The 23,034-nt window shown below is 33.9% G+C and overlaps 1 protein-coding gene across 1 annotated transcript in view; it reads left to right on the top strand.

Annotated features, from left to right (window-relative positions):
- Positions 1-1,077: 1,077 nt before the first annotated feature.
- LOC146994988 (pre-mRNA splicing regulator USH1G-like) overlaps positions 1,078-23,034 on the top strand; it is a 208,096-nt gene continuing 186,139 nt past the window's right edge. The window contains exon 1 of the mRNA XM_085825007.1: positions 1,078-1,344. Coding sequence (XP_085681133.1) covers positions 1,169-1,344 — 176 coding nt within the window. The 5' untranslated portion in view covers positions 1,078-1,168. The remainder of the gene's footprint in view (positions 1,345-23,034) is intronic.

Here is a 23,034-nt window from a genome sequence, read left to right as displayed (position 1 = left end):
ATGACTAACGCCCGAGAGGAAAGACATATGGAGAGGTCATCCCTGCAAAACCACATCACGGAACATTAATCAACATCATCACGAACCATTAGTCAGGAAATGGGCATGTTTGTAGCACGCCCAGTATCCGCTCGTACGGTGGGTATGTTCCTGTGATGCGTGAGTTGTTATATAAAACAATTCAAAATTAACGAAATGGACTGTACTAATTAATATTTTATTCTAGAACTTTCATCAATTTATTTTATTATTTATCCTGATAGTGTTCTGTGAGGCTCCGGCATCTTATATTTTAGAAATTAAGCCCTGCTTCTTAAATGATTTCTAGTTAGAAAGTGCTCCTTGCAAATAGCAACACCTACCGCAACTGATAGAAAAGTTTGCACTAGTACTAGAATAATTGAAACTTTGTTCTGAAGATTGTACTTCAGAATAAAATGAAAAATACAAAAGGACCGTCCTTCCATGTTCACTTTTCATTTTCCCTAGCAATAATTGAAATAAAACTCTGAAATGCTCCTCATAAATAAGAACTCTTCCTTATGAACATGGCCGTGATCATAATTTAGTCGATATTCGTAATTTCCATTCAAAAGGTTCAACAAAATAAATATGTGTAATAACAGTATGGAGCGGTTAAAATCTAGAGATGATTTCTTTAAATATTTTTTCTGGTCTAAAATCTGTTTTTCTTCTTAATTTAATTCCGTATGGCAATTCAGAATCTCATTTTTCTTAACCTCTCTCGACGATCAACATTAGCTACCCCGATAGAACAAAAAAGAAAAAAAAAATTGTTTCTGGCGAAAATACCGCCCCGGGCTGGACCTTTCTCTAGCTACACCTCTGAGCCGTCGACAAATGCGATCACATTAAGTGGCGCCCACTGTACGGACTTTCCATTTCTTTCATACGAGAAACTGGAATCAAATCGAGTTATTTTCAGGTTAAAAAGTACATTTTTATAGCAATAGATGGCGCCACTAAAGCATTCAACATTAACATTACGAAACCGAAACAGTTTGTACGGCAGACGACAATGCTTGAAGTGAAAGAGATTCATAACATGGATATCTGTCCACTGTTAGGGTAGTACGTCTCGTAAGCCGTGGTTACCGCCTTTGCTTAAAATGGGAGTTCCGAGTGTTTGAAATAATATTTTTCCATCATGTCCTTTTTGGATCCAGATCGTTTCCATAGAGCTGCTCGTGATGGTTGTTTGGATTTGTTACAAGAAGCAAATCGTAAGGAATTAAATTCTAAGGATGATGATGGAATGACACCAGCCATGTGGGCTGCGTATTATGGACATTTAGATGCGCTCCGACTTATTGTTGGAAGAGGGTGAGTTTTTCGAATATCATTGTTTTAACTGAAAATTCATTTTTAGTTTTTATGAATATCGCAAAGTTTCTTGAAATATTTTGATTCATTTTAGTACACTGCAGTGGTGTAGCTAAAACTTTTGTCTTCCGGAAGGGGATCTCTTATACATGGGGCGGTCTCTAAATTTACCGCCCCTTTTGATGTACAAACAAAAAATATCAAAACGGCCTGTAGGAAAATAAAACTCTTTTATGTTTAATTCTGAAAAAAGCTTTATTTCCAACATTTTAAAATTATACTATTACTTTGCTTCCGTCTTTCCGTCTTTCTTCTTTACCGACATTAGCTACAATTATTTCTTGCTTTTTCAAGCACCTCAGAGAATACTGGGGTAGGGTTACTACACATACCAAATCTCAGAGAACCACAAGATTTTACGAATAAACGAGGTATAATAAAGTATGTAGCTGTTGAAATCTGATGTTGATTTCTTTGAATACTTCATCTAGAATAAAAACTATTTATTTCTCAATTTAATTACGTATTGCAATTTAGAATTTAATTATTCTTCAGCTTTCTCGATGATCTACCTTACTAATCTCTGTACAATAATGTTTCATGCAAATATCACCCCTAAAACGGCGGACCGACCGCTTCCCCCCTCCTTTAGCTGGGCACTGGTATACTACTCATACTAAAATATCTACATATACTAAAATTTATTTTGTTCATTTGCAGAAAACTATGTATTTGTGTTGTTTAAGTATTACTCTCATTTAATATTAAAGAATTTGCTAATTTTAAATTAAATAAAGTTTTCTTTCTACCCGCTTTTTCTCGAAAAACCATTTTGGATAGATTCCCTTTAAATGTCTGCCACTCTCAATGCGTTGTTTCACTTTTCGGCAAAATATAACATAGTTATCATTCAAACTGAATCTCTCTGTTATGGATTAACAAACTAAGCTATTAAAAAGCTATAGACGCAATTTTTAAGAATGTCATTAGCTCAAAGGAGCAGTAGCCCAAAAGCACTATTGGTCTCAAAACGGCATTTTGTGGCGTTTCACTTTAAACGACGAATCACTTTTTAAATTGTTGCCACCCAATATTATCGCTCCGTATTGTATTTAAAGATATTAAATAATGAAAAATCTGCATGAATGTATGTATGTTTCTCGTATTCTGTTAAAACAATGGTACCTACAGGCATCAAATTTTGAATAACGTAGTCTTCCACCCAAACATGAGCACCATTCCACCCAAACATGGAAACCCGAATTTTGAATTTCGAATTTGTTTTATTACCTATTTCATATTTTGTGAAACTTTAACGAATCTTTTATTAAGAGACTGAACTATTTCAAAGCAAGCAATGGCAACACTGTACGATAAAAAAAAAACATTTTTATCTCCAGCGCGCGAGATTGTCTATCGGAAATTCTAAATATAGGCTGTTTTTAAATATTTTGTGATATTGCTATTGAATTGAATTTTATGTGGTTTAAGTGCGAAGAACATGATATTTAATAAATAAAGGTAACACACAAAACGTAAAAAAAAAAAAAAAAAAAAAAAAAAAAAGCCCCTTCGGGTGCATTATAAAATCTGAAAGCTTTCAGACTTTTTATTATTATTGTTATTATTAGTTTTGTATCTGACTGATTTAAATGAAAGAGCATTTAATTCGTGATACATCTAATTCGAAACTTGCGATATTTCTGTAGAATGACGTTATATACTTTTTCACTTTTCAAATACACGGTATATATAAAACGTTCTTATACTCATTTAAATGTCTATTCATCACTTATCCTCTAATATATGTTTCGCTCTTTCTTTTGGGCCTATGATCTATACTGACAAACCATAATAAACTTCAAAAGAGCCTTTTTGTGCAACGCTACAAAATCTGAACCTTTTCATATTTTTTTTCCTTTCTTTTTGTATTTAAAATCAATGTGAGAAAAAAAAAAAAAAAACATTCATAATAAAATATCACTACAACGGTATGCATATTTATTCTCAAAATTATAGTATGCATTAGCTGTATGATTACTAATAGGCCACTAAAATGTGAGTGTGTCTAATTTTCTTTGCTTCTCTTTTTAACGTAAAATTCACTATGATGTGAAAAGAAGTTACAAAATGGTAGTATGTATGTGTTTCTCTCTTTCGCATGCATGACATGAAATTTACTAAAGCGTGAAAAGAGATTTATTCTTTGTTTATGTATATCATGAAATTCGCTTACTAAGTTGGTTTAAAATTTAATATAGTAATAACACACAGTACACTCCATTTAATGTGATCACATTTCTTGACGGCGATGTTGATAATATTAACTAACGATGAGAAAAAATATCCTTCAAATCAGCAATAGAATTTTACTAATTTAAGGCAATTATATGTAAAAACATAGAAAAATTTATTTTCACAGCAATTCAACTATGAAAAAAGTTGTGGATTGTCTGCTAAAGTAGATTTACGAAATCTAATAAATCTGGAAATGATTTGACCAATGAGTACCCCTAATCTTAACACTCGAAACGCGTTTCTTATTCAGCATTTATAGGAAATTCACCGTTTCATCTTTCCGTTCTTCAGAAAGTTTTTTACATGATGTGCTTCGATTTCTTTCAGAAAACCCTTATTAACGAAAAGCTAAGGTATAAGGTAAGTAAGTATGCAGCTGTTGAAATCTAGTGGTGATTTCTTTGAATACTTTAGAGTAAAAATTCTTTAATTCTCAATTTAATTCTGCATCGCAATTTAGAATTTAATTATTTTTCACCGTCTTCGATGATCCATGTTTCTAACCTCTATCAAATAATGTTTCATGCTAATGCCATCCTTCAAAATGCGCCCTCCCCCTCTTGTATAAAATTATAAATTAAGTACAGCGGGCGTTTACACATTTTGAGAAAGATTTTGTTATGTTTTAACTAATTAATGTTTAAAACGTAAAGCCCATTTTTTAAATGTTCTTAATTTTAATTTCCCTAATGTAAGAGAATCCTATGACAATCATAAACTGCTTACTTAACTCGAGAAGAATTTGTGACACAAGAAATAACGTCTGTCAGAAGAAGAGAGATCTGTATCTGATCGTTATTGGTTATTGAAATCAACAAAATTATTACAAATCTGTTTTAAAATAAACAAAAAGGTTGCTTTCTTTTTGGCTGATTTTAAATGGTTGACTGAAACGGAAACGGAGCAGTTAATACTGTTTGTGATATTTTTCAGTCATTTGCAGTTTTTAAAATTTATTTTGACCTTATTTCGATTTGAAAATTCATTGTATAACATTTTGATAATGATATCCGAATAATATCCGAATTTGATAACATTAACCGAGATCAACAAGCGGCGTAAACTGTATCCGTATATTTTTAATCCCTTATGGTTTAAGACTTCTGCGTTTTCAACTATGCAAGCTAACAATCTGATCATTATTACCTCAGATAATAATCGGGCCCCAGTGTAACTGCTCAGTCTATTCTTCTGCTTTTAATATCAGTAAAATCAAATTTAGAGTGAGCAATTATTCGAAGTTCTATATATTTCCCTGTTCACTCAGTAATCTAGCTATTACATTATTGCATTTTTTATATAGAAAAGGTGAGTGAGAAGTATATTTTAAACTACTTAAATTGTTTGAAAAAATTCTGATCGCCATTTTAAGATACCTTTTTTAAAATAAAAATTTGGAACTTAATTAATTTAAAATAATATTAACCGAATTGTTAATTTCTTGGAACACAATGATGCGGTAAGACTTAATAAAGGAATCTGTCTTAATGTATAATTTATTGTGTACAGTAAGTCTGAAGGATATAGTAAGACAGATAAAGTAAACAATGCATAGATGCCATCGAATATATTATAGCACTAAGTCATTTTTTATAGCACAGTTGTGGCATGAAATAAATTTCAAATTCTATTACGAAACCTATAATAGTACAATAGGCGCTGCTTAATTGTGGTCACGTTTGTCTACGACTGTTTTAATAATATTAAAACATGGGAAAAAATTCCTTCAAAATACTAATAGAATACCTCCAATAAATCTAATAGAATGTAAATGCAACAAGAAATAATTTCACGGAATTTTAGAGAAATACAAAAATTTGTTTACGAAATGTTCATAATAACTTAAACGGAACAGTTCATTAACGAACTATTCGTAACATTTCTGGAAATTATTTGACTGATACTATATCCCTAATCTTATTATTCTGAGGGCAATCCTCATTCACTTGGAAGAGAATATCCAAGTGTAAAATTTTACATAAGCCTATTTGATGTAGACGTTTTCAGGGGATATTTTTTTTTTTTTTTTTTTTTTTTTTTTTTTTTTTTTTTTTGAAAAGAATCTGCATATTTTTCTTTTTTTCTCTTGAACAAGAGGGGACCTGTGCCTGATCACCGTCAAAATCGATACAATTATTCAAAATCCAAGCCAAACAAAGGTTGCTTTTTTGACAAATTTTAAATACCTGACTAAAATCGAAAACAAGCTTTTTGGTGGCATGATCCTTTACTTAGTGACATTTTCCTCACACTTAGCAATTTTTATCAAGGAGGCACAATTTATTTTGAACATATTTGGCGACTTTTTCTCTTATTTGGCGATTCTGCTTCAATAAAAAAAAAATTATCCTAATAATACTTTAAAATAATATTAACCGAATTGTTGATCACAAACGGGCCGGGCCCCAGCAAATCGATAGCAGTATACATTAACCGCGATCACACTAAGCGGCACCTGCTGTGTATAATTTTATGTCTATGCCATAAATTTATGGAGATTAATTAACAGCTATAAAAACTGTTTAGTTTAAAACTATTTCGAGAACTAGACTGTAATTTGAGTATGAAGATAAAATTGCTAGTTTTTAAAATTTCTTTGCAAAACTAATTGGGAACAATTTGCTTAACAATGTCGTAAAACCAGAGACTGGATGAAAAAGACAATAATATAATCCTAATATGTATATCGTTTGAAATAATAGAGGCTGAGACACTGTACGAGTAATGAATACAGTAAAAGTAATTGCGGTAATGAATTTGCTATGTATAGAAAGCATGAAAGATCTTTTCGCCTATGATAAAGGACATTTTCGTGAAGAACTTTCTAAGGGAAACTGGCTCTATGTCTATTCTTCTACAGAGTGGAGAATTCAGGAAGAACTACTGGTGGTTTTTGGATTTAACCATTCCGCCAAAAGCTACCAAATGTTAGGAGAAGTTTTAGACAGCTAAAAAATAAATTAAGTACAGAGGGCGTTTACACATTTTGAGAAAGATTTCGTTGTTCGTGCATTTTTTTCTCTTCGTTTTCGTTAATAAACAGGACTTTTTATCCCAAAGGGGCAATCTGCACACAAAGGCTATTAATTTCCTCTTGGCATTTTGCGTCGTCTAATATAAAACGTCGTTTCTCTTTTCAAATTGTTTCCACCAAATATTAGAGCCCTGCAATATATATATAAAGAAATTAAATAATGAAGAATCTGCATGAATGTATGTATGTTTTTAGCATTGTAAAAAAAAGTTACCTACAGACATTAAATTTTGAATAACGTAGTCCTCCACTCGAATATGGGCAGCTGGAAGCCCAAATTTGGAAGTTATTTATTATCTATTTCGTATTTTGCGAAACTTTAACGAATTATTGATTAACAAACTCAATGATTTCAAACAAGCAGTGGCAATATTGTTTAAAAAAAAAATCCCCAGCGCACAATACTGTATCGGAAATTCTAAAGGTATGCTCTTTTTAAATATTTTGGGATATTGCTGTTGAATTGAATTTTATGGTTTAAATGCGAAGAACATAATATTTAATAAATTAAGGTAACATACAAAACGTTTAAAGACGCCTCTTTGGGCATAATATAAAATCTGAAAGCTTTATAAATTTTTAAAAAATCAAATTTTTAATCATTTAACTAAGCCCATTCTTCAATGAGGGTCACAATGTACTCCATTTATCTTCTGCTAAATAGTTTCGGTACAGGCTTCTACAAATTGTTCCGCGTTGAGCCGCATGTCTCGGTAAAAGCTGGTGAACATTATGTTGTTTTGCTTTTCTAAGTTGTAAATCTTGGTTTGCTATTATTGTACTTATTGTTACTACAAATGTAACTAAAAATTTTGCAACTCGTTTTTGGCGTCGGTGGATTTTCTTTTGTTACCAATGACTTAATTTTGAAACATTAGAAACAGTACGTACCTTTTTCAGGTATTTGTCTGGAGTCTCCTTTCCATTTAGAAAGTAATGATTTACAAGATTTCAATTTCCGATTCATAATTTTGCTTTATATACTGTCTACATTGCTGCGAATGAACCAGTCAAGTAAAACTGAGTTCAGCTTTTAATATGCGACGACGATATTCGCATGCGGTTCATATCTACTACGTTTTGTTTAGTTTACTTCATTATAGCAAAGCATACGTGGGCTATGTGCCTAAGGGAAGGGATGCCTTCGTGAAAGACTATCTAAGAGACCTGTTCATATTTACGTTACACAAGGGGGAAACCACGAAAACCCTCATTCAGTCAACTTGTTCGCATGAAAACGATCTCATGTCAAACTACTAGTGTTCAGAGACTTCACCGCTCGGCCGCTGGTGGATCGGTTCGTAGTACGAGACTAATAATTCCATCCTTTGGTCGCTTCCATTACGCAGGACATTCTTTTGCTAGTGCCTTTCAAAATCTCATTAACTTTAATTTTCGCGTTTTTCTGTTTCCAGCATAACGAGGTACAACTTTATTTTATAACCAATTTTACAGTGAAACACTATATGTGATAATCTTGTAGGTTGCTATTGTAAAAGGAAGCTAAAGTCCTGCAGACCTACTAGACAGATAGAGAGTTATCGCTATTTCACACAACCCACAGGATGCAGAAGAAGATTTAAAATAACCTTTATATTTTAGTGTTAAATTGAACATAAATGCACAACTCAGTGCTACAGATGAAGCCACCAGTTATAGCAATTTAAATTAAAGAATAACAGACAATTAAATTTAAATGCTGGTAACATAGTCTAAGACTACACTTTAAATAGAATGAGTTGGCTCAGAATATTTTACGGCGCCATATTTAAAACATTGGCTAGCGAGAATAAAACCAGAATATCACTTTTAAGCAGACGGCGGAAGTATTAGCAGCAGACGCGATTGCCGGAATCTCTGAAAAAAAGATTCAAAACTTTCAGCTTAAATGCATGTTAAAATAATTTGCATTCTGGTGAGGCAAACGGAAATAAGAAATTATTGTAAAGAACGAAATCATAATAACTGGTTAATTAACATATGATATTCTACTTGTTAGATATATATATAAACGGAAATAATAAAACGATATACTTAAAAGTAAATAACGGTTGCTTGCGCTCGCTCTTCTATAAGGAAAATGGAAAATGACGCTTATGATTAAAGCTGTCGTGTACAATAAGCCCTTGCTTAAATCCGACTTGGCGGAGCATGAATTTGGGTATACGTGTTTTCTTGTCTCCACTGAATTTGTACAACCTCGAGAATTTCAATTATACGCGGTACGCTGCAGAGCTATACGCGGTCGCTGCAGAGCGTCGGTCGATAGTCCTCTTTAACGACTGGTTTGAAAATTCATTCATTAAAGAAGTCAAACATTACCTACAACAGCAAAACCTGAACTTAACAGTTCTCCTTTTCCTCAATCATGGTCCAGGACACGGCATTGTGCATCCCAAATGTAGAAGTTTTATTCCTCCCTCCGAACTCCCCTTCCTTGATCCAACCAGTGGTTCAAGAAACCATAAAAAGATTTAAAACCTATTAAGTCAGGCATGTTTACATCTCTGCAAATAAAGCACTACACGAAGGGAAACACGACACATTAATGGCGTTTTGGAAGCAATTCAATATAAGACACTGCATAGAGATGATTAAACTCGCATGGGAACAAGTGAATTCATCAACAATGAATGCTTGCTGACATCGGCGTTATCCAGAAATCGATAGCAGTTTTAAAGAATTTCCATCGACTGAAAATGAAGCCAAGGAAATCCACAGACTACAGAAGCATTATATCGCGAAGGATATTCATGTGGATAAAGGGAACTTGAAAGAATTAGTCGAGAATGAAGACAGTGAAATGACAAATGAAGAATTGGATGATCTTATAACAGCCGACGATTAAAGCGGCGATAGTGAAGAAGAGCCTTTAACGTAGAAGATGTTGAACGAATTGTTAGAAAAGCACAGAAACTGTCTGATTTTTTAGTTTAAGCAAATGGAGCTTGACCCAAATGAAGAAATAAGAGGACATTTTATGAGAGGGTATTGAAAAACTCTATAGTCATTTCCGTGAAATGAATATCGTGAGTCGTTGTCCTAGTAAAAACAACTACCTATTTAAAAAAAAATAATAATAATTGTATCATATACCTACTTTTTACACAGTAATAGAAATCCTGTCGATTAACATTTGTTTAATTCTTCCCTTTCAGTTACAACTCGTTGTGACGGGACGGCTCTCATCCTGGCATCAAAGGCCTCTCGGAATTGAGTACCGCCCCGCACTTCTTACAATCTACCATGTTGCGACTCCACAGAGCAGGGGCAGGCAAGGCAATACCAGTACGGTCCCTGCCGAGCCTTACTCTGTCCCGAGAGCCCTCAGGCCTTCTGTGAAGTCTGTTAGTATACCCCCGCGGTTGAGACTGCCTAGGTACAGATCCTAACAAGTACTTCCCAGGCATTCGCCTGGGTCAACCCCCGGGGGACCCTTTCAGTTACAATAATAGTTAAGTTTATATAGATGATACACACTTTCTTAATCTGAACTATACCTAACCCGTTTTTTTTTCTATGGAAAGTTAAGTTTGCCGAACGCAGTTTCGTAGTACCTACAATGCATTAATGATGTAACTCCCGCTTTGGGTAAGGGTTTACTGTAAAGCTTCCTGCGTGCTATTCACTCGACGAGATTCATGGTATTCTTTTACGCAAGATATGTTCTACTTTTATATTTAGATTTCGAATTAGAAAAACCTCAATTTACGTCCACAAATTCATTCGCCTCGATCAGGCAATCTTAATAAACCCAGCCAGTTACAATTTACGAATCCCATTCTTTTTTTTCTAATTCGTACATCCTAATGAAGTGCATTTAGATCACATTTCTCGCGAAAGGCGCCTCGTGTCTGTTTATCTGGTATCCTCACGCACATCCATCTGCCATCCTCACGCACATCCATCTGCCATCATTCCGTCCGCCGATGATCACGCTTCTTTCGATTGCTGGTGGATTTTTATTGGCTTTGTCTGTCTCGTATTTATCTACCATTCTTTTCTCTCTGCAGTCTGTTTTCAAAGTCACGGGCCGTCGCATTCTGAACTTTCCCGCTCTTGAGGTGAGCGAATGAAACCAACAAAAAGTGGTTGGCTCCGAGGACACAAAAATAGTCGGATTGCTCCACTTGTGTCGAATTTTCGGCACACATGCTTTATTTCCGAAAGAAACGTTCCATTCTTTTCTTTTTTAAAAAAAAAAAAATTATTCCACTTATTTCTCAATTGTTCGGTTTCCATTAATTTTCTTTTATTTAATGGATTTAATTTGTGATTTATTTATGTTGACCCTAGCAGGGGCAAATCGAACTCATCTAACCGCTCGGGAAATTTAAAAAAAGGTATCGGCACCTTTTCAGCACAGAAAGCTGCTATTAGGCTCGAAATTCACTTTTTATCAGTAAATTTTTTGTGTCCGAATCACTTTTAAGATTGTAAGATTTTAAGAATGTATTATTTAAAATATCTGATGTAGCGCCGCTTAACTTCCTTGTACGGCCTATTAAATTATGCACACGTTTTGCCGCAACTTCGTTTAAACTTATTTCTTTGAATTATGCTAACTTAATTAACTGATTTCTCTAGGCAATCAAAAATTGCAAATTTTGAAAAATATCCCAGTCGGGAAAAACGAATATATATATATATATACATATGTAATGAAACTGTAGTTTGAAGGTGGCAGAGTGGAAAGTATGATGACGCAATTTAGCACAACATATCTTAAAAAATCACTATCTTTATTTTTTCCATGCATATCAAATAATCCTTTTTCAGACAAGATACTTCCTAATAATATTTGAATAGAATAACTCCCATTTTGAAGTACGACGTCATCTTAAGTAAGTAAGCAGCAGCATGGTTTGCCAGCAGGAAAGCTATGCGGTAAAAAGGGGAAGGTTATAGTACTTTCATAGGAAGAAGGCTGGGAGTGGGAAAGTTTCAGTTCAGAGTTTTGGTTTAGAATTAATTTGATTGGACAAGAGGTATCTGCATTAAAACGTTACGTAAGATAGAAAACTCTGGAACCTGTGAGAAGAGATGAATTTAGGGGTAGATCATCAAATTTAGAATGTTAATTTTGAGATCATCAATTATATTTTGAAACAGCTATCATATTTTATTATATCTTACATATATATATATAAGTATATAAAAATGGAAGGCTTATAGCCTAAAATAAAAGAAAAGGAATGATAATTAAAATATAAATTAAAAACAAAATGCTTAAGATTGGGATGTTTTTACATTAACTAATAAATTTTACTGTTTAAGGTTGTAGAGTTCCTCACTTTGGAATTCTAAGTTAATGTTGGAAGTGAAGAATCTAAGAACTGATAAGCGAATAATCGCTTGCGTTCGGTGACAAGAAACAACAAGATAGAAGGGTAACTAACCCTTTATTATTCCAATTAAAATTTAACAAAACTCCGCCTGGGAGTGTACAAGCGAAGCCCGCACTTGGACTTGAACTTAAAAGACTAAGAATTAAACTAAAACTAAGATTAACTAAAGAAGTATAGCCGAAGCTATCAAGGTTCAAAACGAGTTGGCTCCTTAACTTATTTGACTACGAAGCTTAGCAAGGGCCTGAGTACGGCCGAGCGTAATAACAGCTTTGAAAGAGAGAGTGGCCGAAAAGGCAGACGCGCGTAAATCAGAAACGCTGATTCTCTCTGACTCGGTAAGTAACTTCGTGGTTTAAATAGCGCTCCTCCTCATTCAATATTCAGCAAGATTCCAAAACTACGTTCTGGCCGAAAGTGGTAAGTTGAAGTTAAGAATTTGACAGGAAAGGAACTTTAGCTTAAAATTTAACTGTTAATAAAATTAACATAATTCTTACAAGGTTTTCTCCTTCCTTCCAAAATGCCTTCGTGGTGTAACGGCAGCACACTCAATGCGCATTCCGGAGGTCCAGGCTCAAACCCCGGCAAGGGCATTATACATTTTTCACATATCTTATGTCTCTACAGCTGAAAATAACCTTATGTCTCTACAGCTGCAAAATAACCTTATGTCTCTACAGCTGCAACATAACCTTATGTCTCTACAGCTGAAAAAGCAAGAAGAAAACTTAAACATTAAAAATCTGTAAATTAGTAAAAATGAATACTGCAAATAGAAAATTTAAAGGAATTAAAAAAATTATAGAAAATTAAAAAATAGATTCAGTTGATATGAGTTTCAGTTTAACAATATTTTATGCTTTAATGGTATATTTTAAAATTAATCTTTAATAGAAGCTAGTAAATGAAGTTTGTAAATTTCACGCATCATATTAATTCCGTGAAAATCTTTAAATGATGTGATACTTTTTGAGAAATTTTCTGCCATTTCTAATCTTTTCAAAATAAAGTTTATTCTGTAGTATGTTAGTTCTGTATTGTATAGCGTTAATTTTTAACACAGATGGATAAAAAACAAATTTTACTTCCTTGTACGAAGTAAAGGCACCACTGTAATCGCGCAAAATTTCGGTTATAATATTTCAACGGGAATATCCATTTTGGCTGTTTCCGAATCCATTTTAACTTTTTTTTTTTCTTCCGTGACGTTTCTACATACGGACAGAATAAAGGATTCTTTATTGCAAAAACGGATTAAATATAATTGAAATGAATTCAAGATGGGTTTTTTTTTCCGTGACATGGGTACGTACATATGTTACATCTACCTCTGTTCTCGTTAAGACGCTGCCTCGCTATTTTCTTCCTATCGCAACAATATCAAAAAAGTAGATGTTCTGTGAATGACGAAAATTTTCATGTTTGGGCACTACCAAATTTAAGAGTTGGAGAAAAAACGAAATCTAACTTTAAATGCGGCCTTTCGGATCTTATGTTTATATATGGGAGAGTTTTATACTCGTTATGAAAAAATAATGTTATGAGAAGTTTGATACCAGTACAGCAAAAGTTGACTGTGATATTTAATTTCAAAATTAAATTGCAAATCATGCCATTTGCAACTTGCCTTGAGGAATCGATTAGTTAAGTTAAAATTATTCGAGGAATAAATGAAATGAAGCAAAATATGTGCATAATTTAATAAGCCTTACAAGGAAGTCATGTTGTGTCTACATCAGTCTTTTATATTGCCGAAACATGATTCAAAATATCACCATTGTTTTTTACTCGAACAAAGAACTCTTATGAAGTATGGCATATTTTCCAGATGAAAAAGGTGATGGAAAATTAACTGAGAAACCATTAGAATATATCAAATATAACTATGAATGACTGAATTTCTAAATTATGCTCTGGCATTTCGGGCCCATTCTCCCCCTTTTTTCCTAACTTAATCGGTCAAAAATCGAGAAAGGAAAATTATGCGAATCATTTATTTTCCGAAAGACGCAGTTACAGTAAGAACATAACAAATGAAAAGTAGTCATCGATAAACTACTGTTAACTATCACAATATTATTTCTTTAAAACAAACCTACATTCCAATAAAAAACATAGTACGCTTAACATTCCCAATATCTTATAAGATATCTTGATTTCTACTTCCTTGTAACTTCAGTCTCGTGCTTTCTTATCGTTGTCTCTGTTACTCTTTACGCTTCGAATGGTCCATAAATACAGTAAGACCCCGCTTAACGCGGGGATATGTTCCATCGAAGTAGAGCGTAATGCGAAACAGCGCTAAGCGAGGCTATCTTAACATGTAAATAATGGGGTTAGGGGAAGACGGATAAAAAATGGTTAGGCATTAAATTTAATAATGTTTTTTTTTAATAAAAATAAAATCAAACATTTATTTCTTACAAAAAATAAAAACAATATAAACGCATATACTTTTAAAAACAAATAAAATTCTCAGTCAGATCATTCAGTCTATTGTGGGTTTCCAATTTTCTGCCTTTTTGTCAAGAAGGCATTATGATAGATTGGCTTAATGGCATATTGCGTTCAATTTCGTCGTCAATCCATATAGACAGTCGTTTTTCCATTTCCTGTATAATGTTATTTCTAGAACGGGTAATTCTAGTTGCAGAGCTTGACGTAGTTGCAGTTGCCGATGACAGTATTTTTTCTTTATTCTTAAGAATTGTCCTTATTGTTGAAGTTGCCAAAATCAATGCAGCACTAATTTGAGATTGACGTTCACCAGAATCTAATCTTCTAATCACTTGCATTTAAGTTTCCAGTGAAATGCTTTTTCTGGTTGCTTTCTTTTCTTGTTTTTTATTATCACCCATGATAAAAACTAAAGATCATAATATTTGTCACTGTATTAATCGTTAAAGTATTATACAAATTTAAACTTACAATAATGTCAACAAATGTTTCAAATGATAAAAATGCGAGAACCAAGCAAGAAACACAACTACACTGTTTCGGATATGTTATTTGGAAACCTAGCGCTGCGCATAATTTCGGAGAATCCCCGTGTTGAAATAAAAGAGCGCTAAACCGAAACAGCGCTAAATGAAACAGCGTTAAGCGGAGTCTTACTGTAATTAGAGAATACGAATGGGCTCTGAGAAATCATAGATCGGATATAAGTTCGTATTTGCTTCGCCGTTATGGGTCCGTTTTCGTATTAGTCTGGCATAAAGTTGGAAACATTTGGAAGGGAAAGATCCGGCGTGACCTTCGCTAGCAGTTTTCGAGGCTTTGTCTTCGTTAATGTGTAGAGCCATTAGGTTTATCGATCCGGGAGAATTAAAAAGTGTGCAGTGCCTTTGCCGAACTTCCTGATGCTAGCCGGACTTGCTATCCAGTTACACCAGGAAGGCATGTGGAAAGGATAGAAAAAATCCCTTATACACTTCTCCTTTTAAAGAGCGACTGAGAGTGAGAGGACCCCCCTTTGCCAGATCCTGTTAGTGACGAGTTTTCGTCCATATTGTCGTTAATTTCGGGCATCTCATTAGGTTTCTTGAAGCAGAGGACTCTCGCCAGGATTCGAACGCCGAACCTTCCGATCCAATTACATATATGTGGAAGGCACGCGGAAAGGAAAGAAAAGATAACCTTATAACTGATCGTAGACTAAGCCATTTTAAAATTTAGGGAAGTTTGTCTTCTGAACGCACTGGGGAAAGGGAAAATTACGCAAATATTTTTAAAATTTTTCAGACAGACCTAGTGCTAAAAAGCTAAAGATGAAAAAGACGCGAGGAATACTGTGTTTAAGACTTTGTTGTTTTATCGTAGTTGGTTAAAAAGAGATGAAGTTACCTCAGCTTTCTTCTTTCCATAAGCGGTACAGTGTAAAACAACATCTAGCATTACGTCTTCAAGCATAAATGAGAAATTTACAGATTATGTCTTGCAGCAAATTGTACTTCACTAACGCATAAAACTTGAATGTTAGGCAAGCATCATTTGTCGCTCTCACTTGCGTGACATTCGACATCTACGGCGCCGTCGCTGCCATAGAAGAAGAAACGACTTTTTAGGACCTGGAGCCTGGAACAGGATTTGCTTTATCCCATTGTTTTCCTTTTTTTTTCTTTCTCTCTTGTCGACTTCTCTCTTAAAAACGAGATCTTTCGAAAGGCGCTGCAGTTGAAGATACTAGAGCGAGACAATGCTGTGAGAAAACAGAGGAAGAAAAGTAAAAAAGAATCGGCCGAAATTTCCTTTTTACAGAATTAACCTTCTTTAGTTAGCTTCTGTTAATGCCCCACTGACAAAGAAAGTACCCAACAAAGCAAAACATGAGGGAGGAAAAAACGTATGGGTGCCGCCCTCGTGTTCAAAGATGCGCGTAGGGGTACTCTTTTGATTCTGTCCCGCGGTCGTATAATGAGGTTTTGTTGTGTTAATTCCGTCGGCGAAACCTACTGGCCTACTACTGCAGTTGGACCAAGACACTGGAAAAAGAGCACTACTACTGGAACTTTTTTTCCCTCTTCGCAATATTTATCTCTTAATAGGTGTATGCACTCTAATGTTAACAAAGCCTCAAACTGAGAATTTTCTACCCCAACAAATCTGACAGTTTTATACTAATTTTCAAACTTTGTTGACTCACGGAACCCTAAGAACTATAAGGTTCATTTTCGTAGTACCTCGTCCCACCCACAGAAGAATATATCTTAAAATAATATTTAAAAGAGATCAACATGTTGTAGCTACTGTATGCTCCTGTTGTCATGAGAGAAGGACGCAGATCGATATGTCTACCTATACCTATGGAGGTAATTTTCCGACGTTAGGCGAACAGTCTAATATGCAAATAGGTCCCATCAAAGTTAAGGTTAGCACATTTACGAAGGGAGGCTTGGGTATGGATACTAAAAATTATCATATCGACAAATTAGAACAACTGAACTCGGAATGTGGGCATATCCAAATTCCCCTTACTTGCCTTACAGAAAAGACGATCTGTTTCGGTCACCGATACACGTCACCCTTTGTTGATCTGTAACACAAATATCTACTAGCCGAACAACTAGTTACTGTTCAGAAGGAGGCAAATGACATTAAATAAATAAATAGTAATTAAATAAATAACATCGAAAATCGTAAAGTTATTTAAAATTTAAACACGCATTTTGAAACTACCGTATTAATTGTCACAGTTACGAATTTATTAAATTTCTAGTATGGTGGCGTAAAATTTCAAATATCTCTGCCTACTCACAAAGTTGTCGTCGTAATTAAAAAAATTCGCTATGTGTACAGTAAAGCTTCATAATATATCATATTCTAACATGGATGAACATATATCAGCAAATCTTATGAAGGTCTGCTAGCTGGTATCTACATAACTTTCTTGACTGTCGTCTTTATCTTCATCCTTTTCTCCCTTCTCCTAATCTTACCCTTTCGGTACTTTTCCGTTATGCACTTGGCACGCTTTTGGCCTAACACACGCCGAGAACCAATAACTGTAATTAAGAATAAATATGTTCCCTGTATGAATTATTCAGTTGTTTATAAGTTTGAAAGTTGTTTACAACTGAAAAACACGGTGTTTTGTCTCTCCTTCACAGGCACCATAAAGTATAGCAAGTGTAACGGAAAAACGGAAAAGTACTCTTCTTTCTGAGTGTACGTGCAATTGTTCTCATCATCTTGAGAGAGTCAAACGGGAACAGATATGTCTGCATCCATCCAAGCTTGTACCACCTTTTCACTAACCTCCGCTTCATCGCTTCACTTCCACCTTCTCTTCACTTCGTCATATATGGACATAATCATAACCATGATTTACGCCAACAGAAGCGTCATATTCCTTACACTTTTCCGAACATGAGACAAACCAAATCTGGTGTCTTCTAATAGGAAGTGATTCTGAAAGTCATGGATACCACTTTAAAAGTTCATTAAAAGTTAAAACACCACTTTAAAAGTTCATTAAAAGGGATTCCCAGTTGTCATTGTCCGATTCTTAAACTCCTATCTCTGATTTTCATTTCTTAACTTTGTTCAATGAAGATAATTTAATTCATTGTTCAATTCTTAAAAATCCCATCTCCGATTTTCATTTAATTCACTTCTATAAAAATTGTTTCATTGTTCGATTCTCAAAAATCCCATTTCTGAATTGAATTCTATTGAAATAATTTATTCTTTGTCCAATTCTTAAAACTCCTATATCTGATTTTAATTCTTAGGGAATTTATTGCATTTCTTGTCAGTGTTGTGATATATATCGGTCAGTTCACCTTTATATTCTGGATACGTCAATTCATTGGTTGGATGAGGCTTCTTATGCTGGGCGTCAGAAACATAAATTATATATATATATATATATATTTATATATATATGTGTGTGTGTAAGATATAACAAAATACGATAGCTGTGTAAAAAAAAAAAAAAAAAAAAAAAAAAAAAAAAGTTCTCCCCCTCAATTCATCTGTTCTCCCAAATTTCAGACTTTTCTATGTTACGTAACGTTTTAATGCGGATGCCTCTTGTCCAATCAAATTAATTGTAAACCAAAATTTTCTGTAACTCGAAATGAAACTATCAACTTCCTCCCGTCTTCCTTTGAACTGCTGCGTTCTCTTTCGCTTACGCTTTCGTGTTGGCAACACGCTACTTTTCCATGCTGCTGCTTATTTGCCTAAGATATCGTCGTACTTTAAAATGGAACTTATTGTATTCTAATATAATTAAGAGATATCGTGTCTGCAAAAAGGATGATTCGATATACGTAAAAACATAAAGATCGTGATACTTCAACTCTTCAAGCTCAGTTGTGCTAAATGCGTCATCATGCTTTTCCACTCAGTCCTTCCTTCATGCCTCTATACGCTCTTCTCGGCCATCTGTGCAATATCGAAAGCTGTTAAAAGTTCCAATGTTTTCATCTACGAAGTTTTAAATCATGACATATATATATAAATAATCTCATAGGTTTAAATGTTTAAATTTCGGTTTTGAATTTGGACTTTCAAAAGTCTCGTTATTTTGATATTGCCAGTGAATCGGATACTTGTTACAAGGAATTTTACGGTAGCTTCATGAATCGGGATACTTATTTGTAATCGCTATATATCACTGTGCGCTCTGTCATAAACGTTGTGGCCTTTATGTAAATTAATTATTGTTTGAAAAGTAGAAATTTTCATAAGGTTACCCCGGCATAAAGACGTCGGCACTCATTTTAATATCAGTTTGTAACCTGAAAAAAAAAAAAAAAAAAAAAGGACGAAGTTTCATTATAAAGGTATGAGCAGCTTTACTCTGGCCGCTGGGATACTATAGTGCTATAGTGCGCTGCTCTGATTACCAAAAGTAAATTTTGCTACTCTGATCAGATTAAAAGATTATTCTTACGTTGATCAAAGAGTATTCTTATGCCATTAAATTTTTAATTTGTCACTCTCATTGAAAAAAATAACGGAAAATTCTACTTGCAAGTGACATCCCGAGAAACGAATTTTATTTTATTAAAAAAAATTAATTTTTATTAACGGATTAAATTTTATTATGAATATTTAATTTTAATTTGTTGCTGTATTCTTAAAAATCCCATCTCTGATTTTCATTTCTGAATTAAATCCTATGAAAATTATTTAATTCATTGTCCGATTCTGAAACTCTTATCTCTGATTTTCATTTCTTAACTTTATTCAATGAAGATAATTTAATTCGTTGTTCAATTCTTAAAAATCCCATCTCCGGTTTTAATTTAATTCACTTCTATAAAAATTGTTTCATCGTTCGATTCTCAAAAATCCCATTTCTGAATTGAATTCTATCGAAATAATTTATTCTTTATCCAATTCTTAAAACTCCTATATCTGATTTTAATTCCTAGAGAATTTATTGCGTTTCTTGTCAGTGTTGTGATATATATCGGTCAAACTGAAAGGCCTTAAAATTCTGAACTAAATTTATGCTGATTTTGTAAAAAATTTCAGGGAATCTAAGAAGAAAACCATTCTTTTAAGAAAGGTGATGCAGGAAATGAGTGGGAAATCTCTGTTCTATAACTTAGATACCTCTTAAGTTAATTGATACAAAATTACAGTGTACTCTCAGTTATCCGTGCTAATGTCGAAGAAGCAGGTTACGGATAATAGAAAATAAGAATAATCCAAATGCTAAAGTTTCATGTGTTATCTTATGTGTTTACTTCTTTAAAAAAAATCAATGTTTTTTTATTGTGAGAAAGTTTAAGTACTTGTCGAATTTCTCTACGTATTTTTCGAAGTGCTATTTCATCACTGTATTTGAATTCCATCTTTCGACGAATTCCCAAAGATTTTCAACAGAAGTCATTATTGTTTCGGAACTAATGTAACTTTCTGTTTCTTCTTGTATTTTCAGCATCACTCTCTGCCTCTTCTGTTCTTGTGATATTTGAAACGATACCCGCATCACTCGGGACTGAAAGTCTGGATCATTAGAATTGCCATCGGTTTTCCCGATCGACCTATTCGGAGAATTCAAAATTTTCAATTTTTTGGCAAGTAACTTCAGTTATTGCCTCAACTTCTTCAAAATTAGATACATCCCCGATTTCTCTATTAGGAAGAATCTTTCTCCATTGATCGAACTAGTGTTATTAATTTTACTTTAGACCAAGTTTTTGCTATTCTGTATTTGGTTTCCAATACAGTCAACGATGCCTTCGAATGCACATAAAGAACAAATTGAGATAATCATTCAAACTAAACCCTAAATACGTAATTTAACGGTTTTTAGAGCATGTTCGGACTTACGAGTATTTGTTTTTACACACTGTCAAGGACAGCGCTGGGTGTGCGTGTGGGCACCCCCAGACACGGATAATTTGCAAACCGGATAATCTTCACCCGAATAATCGAGAGTACATCGTAATTGCGAAAGGGAAACTATACAACATGCTGTCATTTGTAAGAACACGAAACAGTACATCCGTCATTCCAAAGTGGAATATCATACAGTCTCAAAATGATTAAAGATATGCAAACGAAGAAGTAACCTGTTTCACTACCCTTTTGTTCTTTTTGAGATAATTGTTTCTTATTGTCCTGATTATTTTAATAAAATCATAAATATAAATGATATTCAGCTTTCAAAGCAGACATGAATGTCCTCGGTTATAAAAGATTATAAAGTTCATACGAAGTTAAATATCTAAAATTTATGGGTAAATACAGGATTCATTCATTTTTAAAACCCTATATATATTAAAAAAATATAAGTTACATATGAAAAATGACCCCAAACTCATCAAGTTTTCTACACACTCTTCAAATGTTGCATGTGCTCCCCCTGGGTCATATTACACGCGCCCAGGCGATAGTTGAATTCGTTACACACATTTTATAGATCTCCTTGTTAGTGGTGATCAGCGCAGTATTGATCCATTGATCCATTCCCTGAGCTCTTCTAATGCTTGTACTAGTGGGGTACACAGGGCTTAATTTCTAAGATTAGAAAAGCAAAGAGGAACCGTCAGCAAAGAGGAACAAGAGTAAATAAATAAATAAAATGACTATTAAACTCATTAATAATTTTAAAATTAAATACTTAATTAATATCAAATTAATGAATAGCTATTTAATTAATGTTTAAAACTTGTTATTTAATCAATAATTATTATATAATTAACTAATTATAAATTCATTGATAATTATTAGGTAATTAATTATTATTTATTGAAGTAATTAAATAGTTAAAATTAAATAAAATGTAAAGATATAAATTGAATTAATAAGCGATTTTTAATATAATTTTATTGTTAAAATAAGATTTTCGAGATAAAATTTCTACAGATTTGTTATTCAATTACATAAAGGAAATGCCGCAGCCTTCTTATTCAGGGCTCCGGTGCGTTCCAGCTAGAATTATGATTAATTACAAAAACTAAGAAGCACCGGAGCCTGGGCTTCGGCCCAATTTAAGCTCTGAGGGGGAGTTCTTTTATCATCACAAAAATTAAATATATTTAAAGCATAGCTGATGAAAATTCCAGGGCGAAAATAAATGAGGGTATGAGTGGGTGGAAACAAAAACTGAGGGGAATCTTGGTGAGAGAGAACGTTCTCTTTGACCGTGGATCTCTGCTCATATATTTATAACCATCAAGCAGATGTGTGTCAGGGGTAAAATGAGTCCTGAATCTGACTCCTAAGGATGAATGTAAAGTTGCTGATTACGCTTCCCCCCATTAGTGGATACTGTGGGAAGACGATGTATAGGACGAGCTTGAGCAGTTTATCTCAGTATTTCACTCTTTTTGTACTCGCTGTCACTTAACGCACATTTAAGAACACAAATTTTCCTTCCTGCGAGGATAACTAACTGTAAGCATCGATAACAATACACAAGATACGATGGCATGACGAGAAATTTACGCGTTCCTAAACAAACTCCGCCAAATTTCTTGCCCTACTTAAAGGGAAAGGTTTCCGCATGTGAATGAAGGGACTTTACTTGAACGTCTCATGTTATCATGAGTTCGTATTTCTAGGGTAATAAAGTATTGCAAAGTCTACTTATTGTTAAATTAAAACGTTAGGAATTCTAAATTCCCCCTTTTAAATTGTGGTTCAGTTTTATAAAAGAAGTTCCGGAGCTCATCTTATTTAGGGCTTCGGTGCACTCCGGCTAAAATTGTAATTTATCTTAAAAATTGAGAAGTACCGGAGCCGGGCTCTGGTGGGCTCCAGCGAAATTTAAGCACTGTGGGTACATAAACAAGGCCCTTAATATTCTCCTAAAGGAAGAAGTTATGAGACGTTAAATCAGGTGACTTGGAGGCCAAGGGAAAAAAGCGAGGTCATCTTCATCAACACGCCCAATATAGTGTTGCGGAAGTTCATTCTTCAGGTATCAAGGAAATGTTCCAGTGAGGGGATGTCTCGTCCTGTTGGAAGACAAAATCCCTAGAATCATCAGCGAGTTGCTAAAACAACTATAACTGCAACATATCCAGGTAACTTGCACAAATC

Source organism: Stegodyphus dumicola, chromosome 10, assembly GCF_044657685.1.
Source record: "Stegodyphus dumicola isolate Sdum_Otavi_A_Nest chromosome 10, ASM4465768v1".
Taxonomy (NCBI): Eukaryota; Metazoa; Arthropoda; class Arachnida; order Araneae; family Eresidae; genus Stegodyphus; species Stegodyphus dumicola.
Note: the sequence above shows the minus strand (reverse complement) of the source record. Positions and strands in the feature narration are given on the sequence as shown.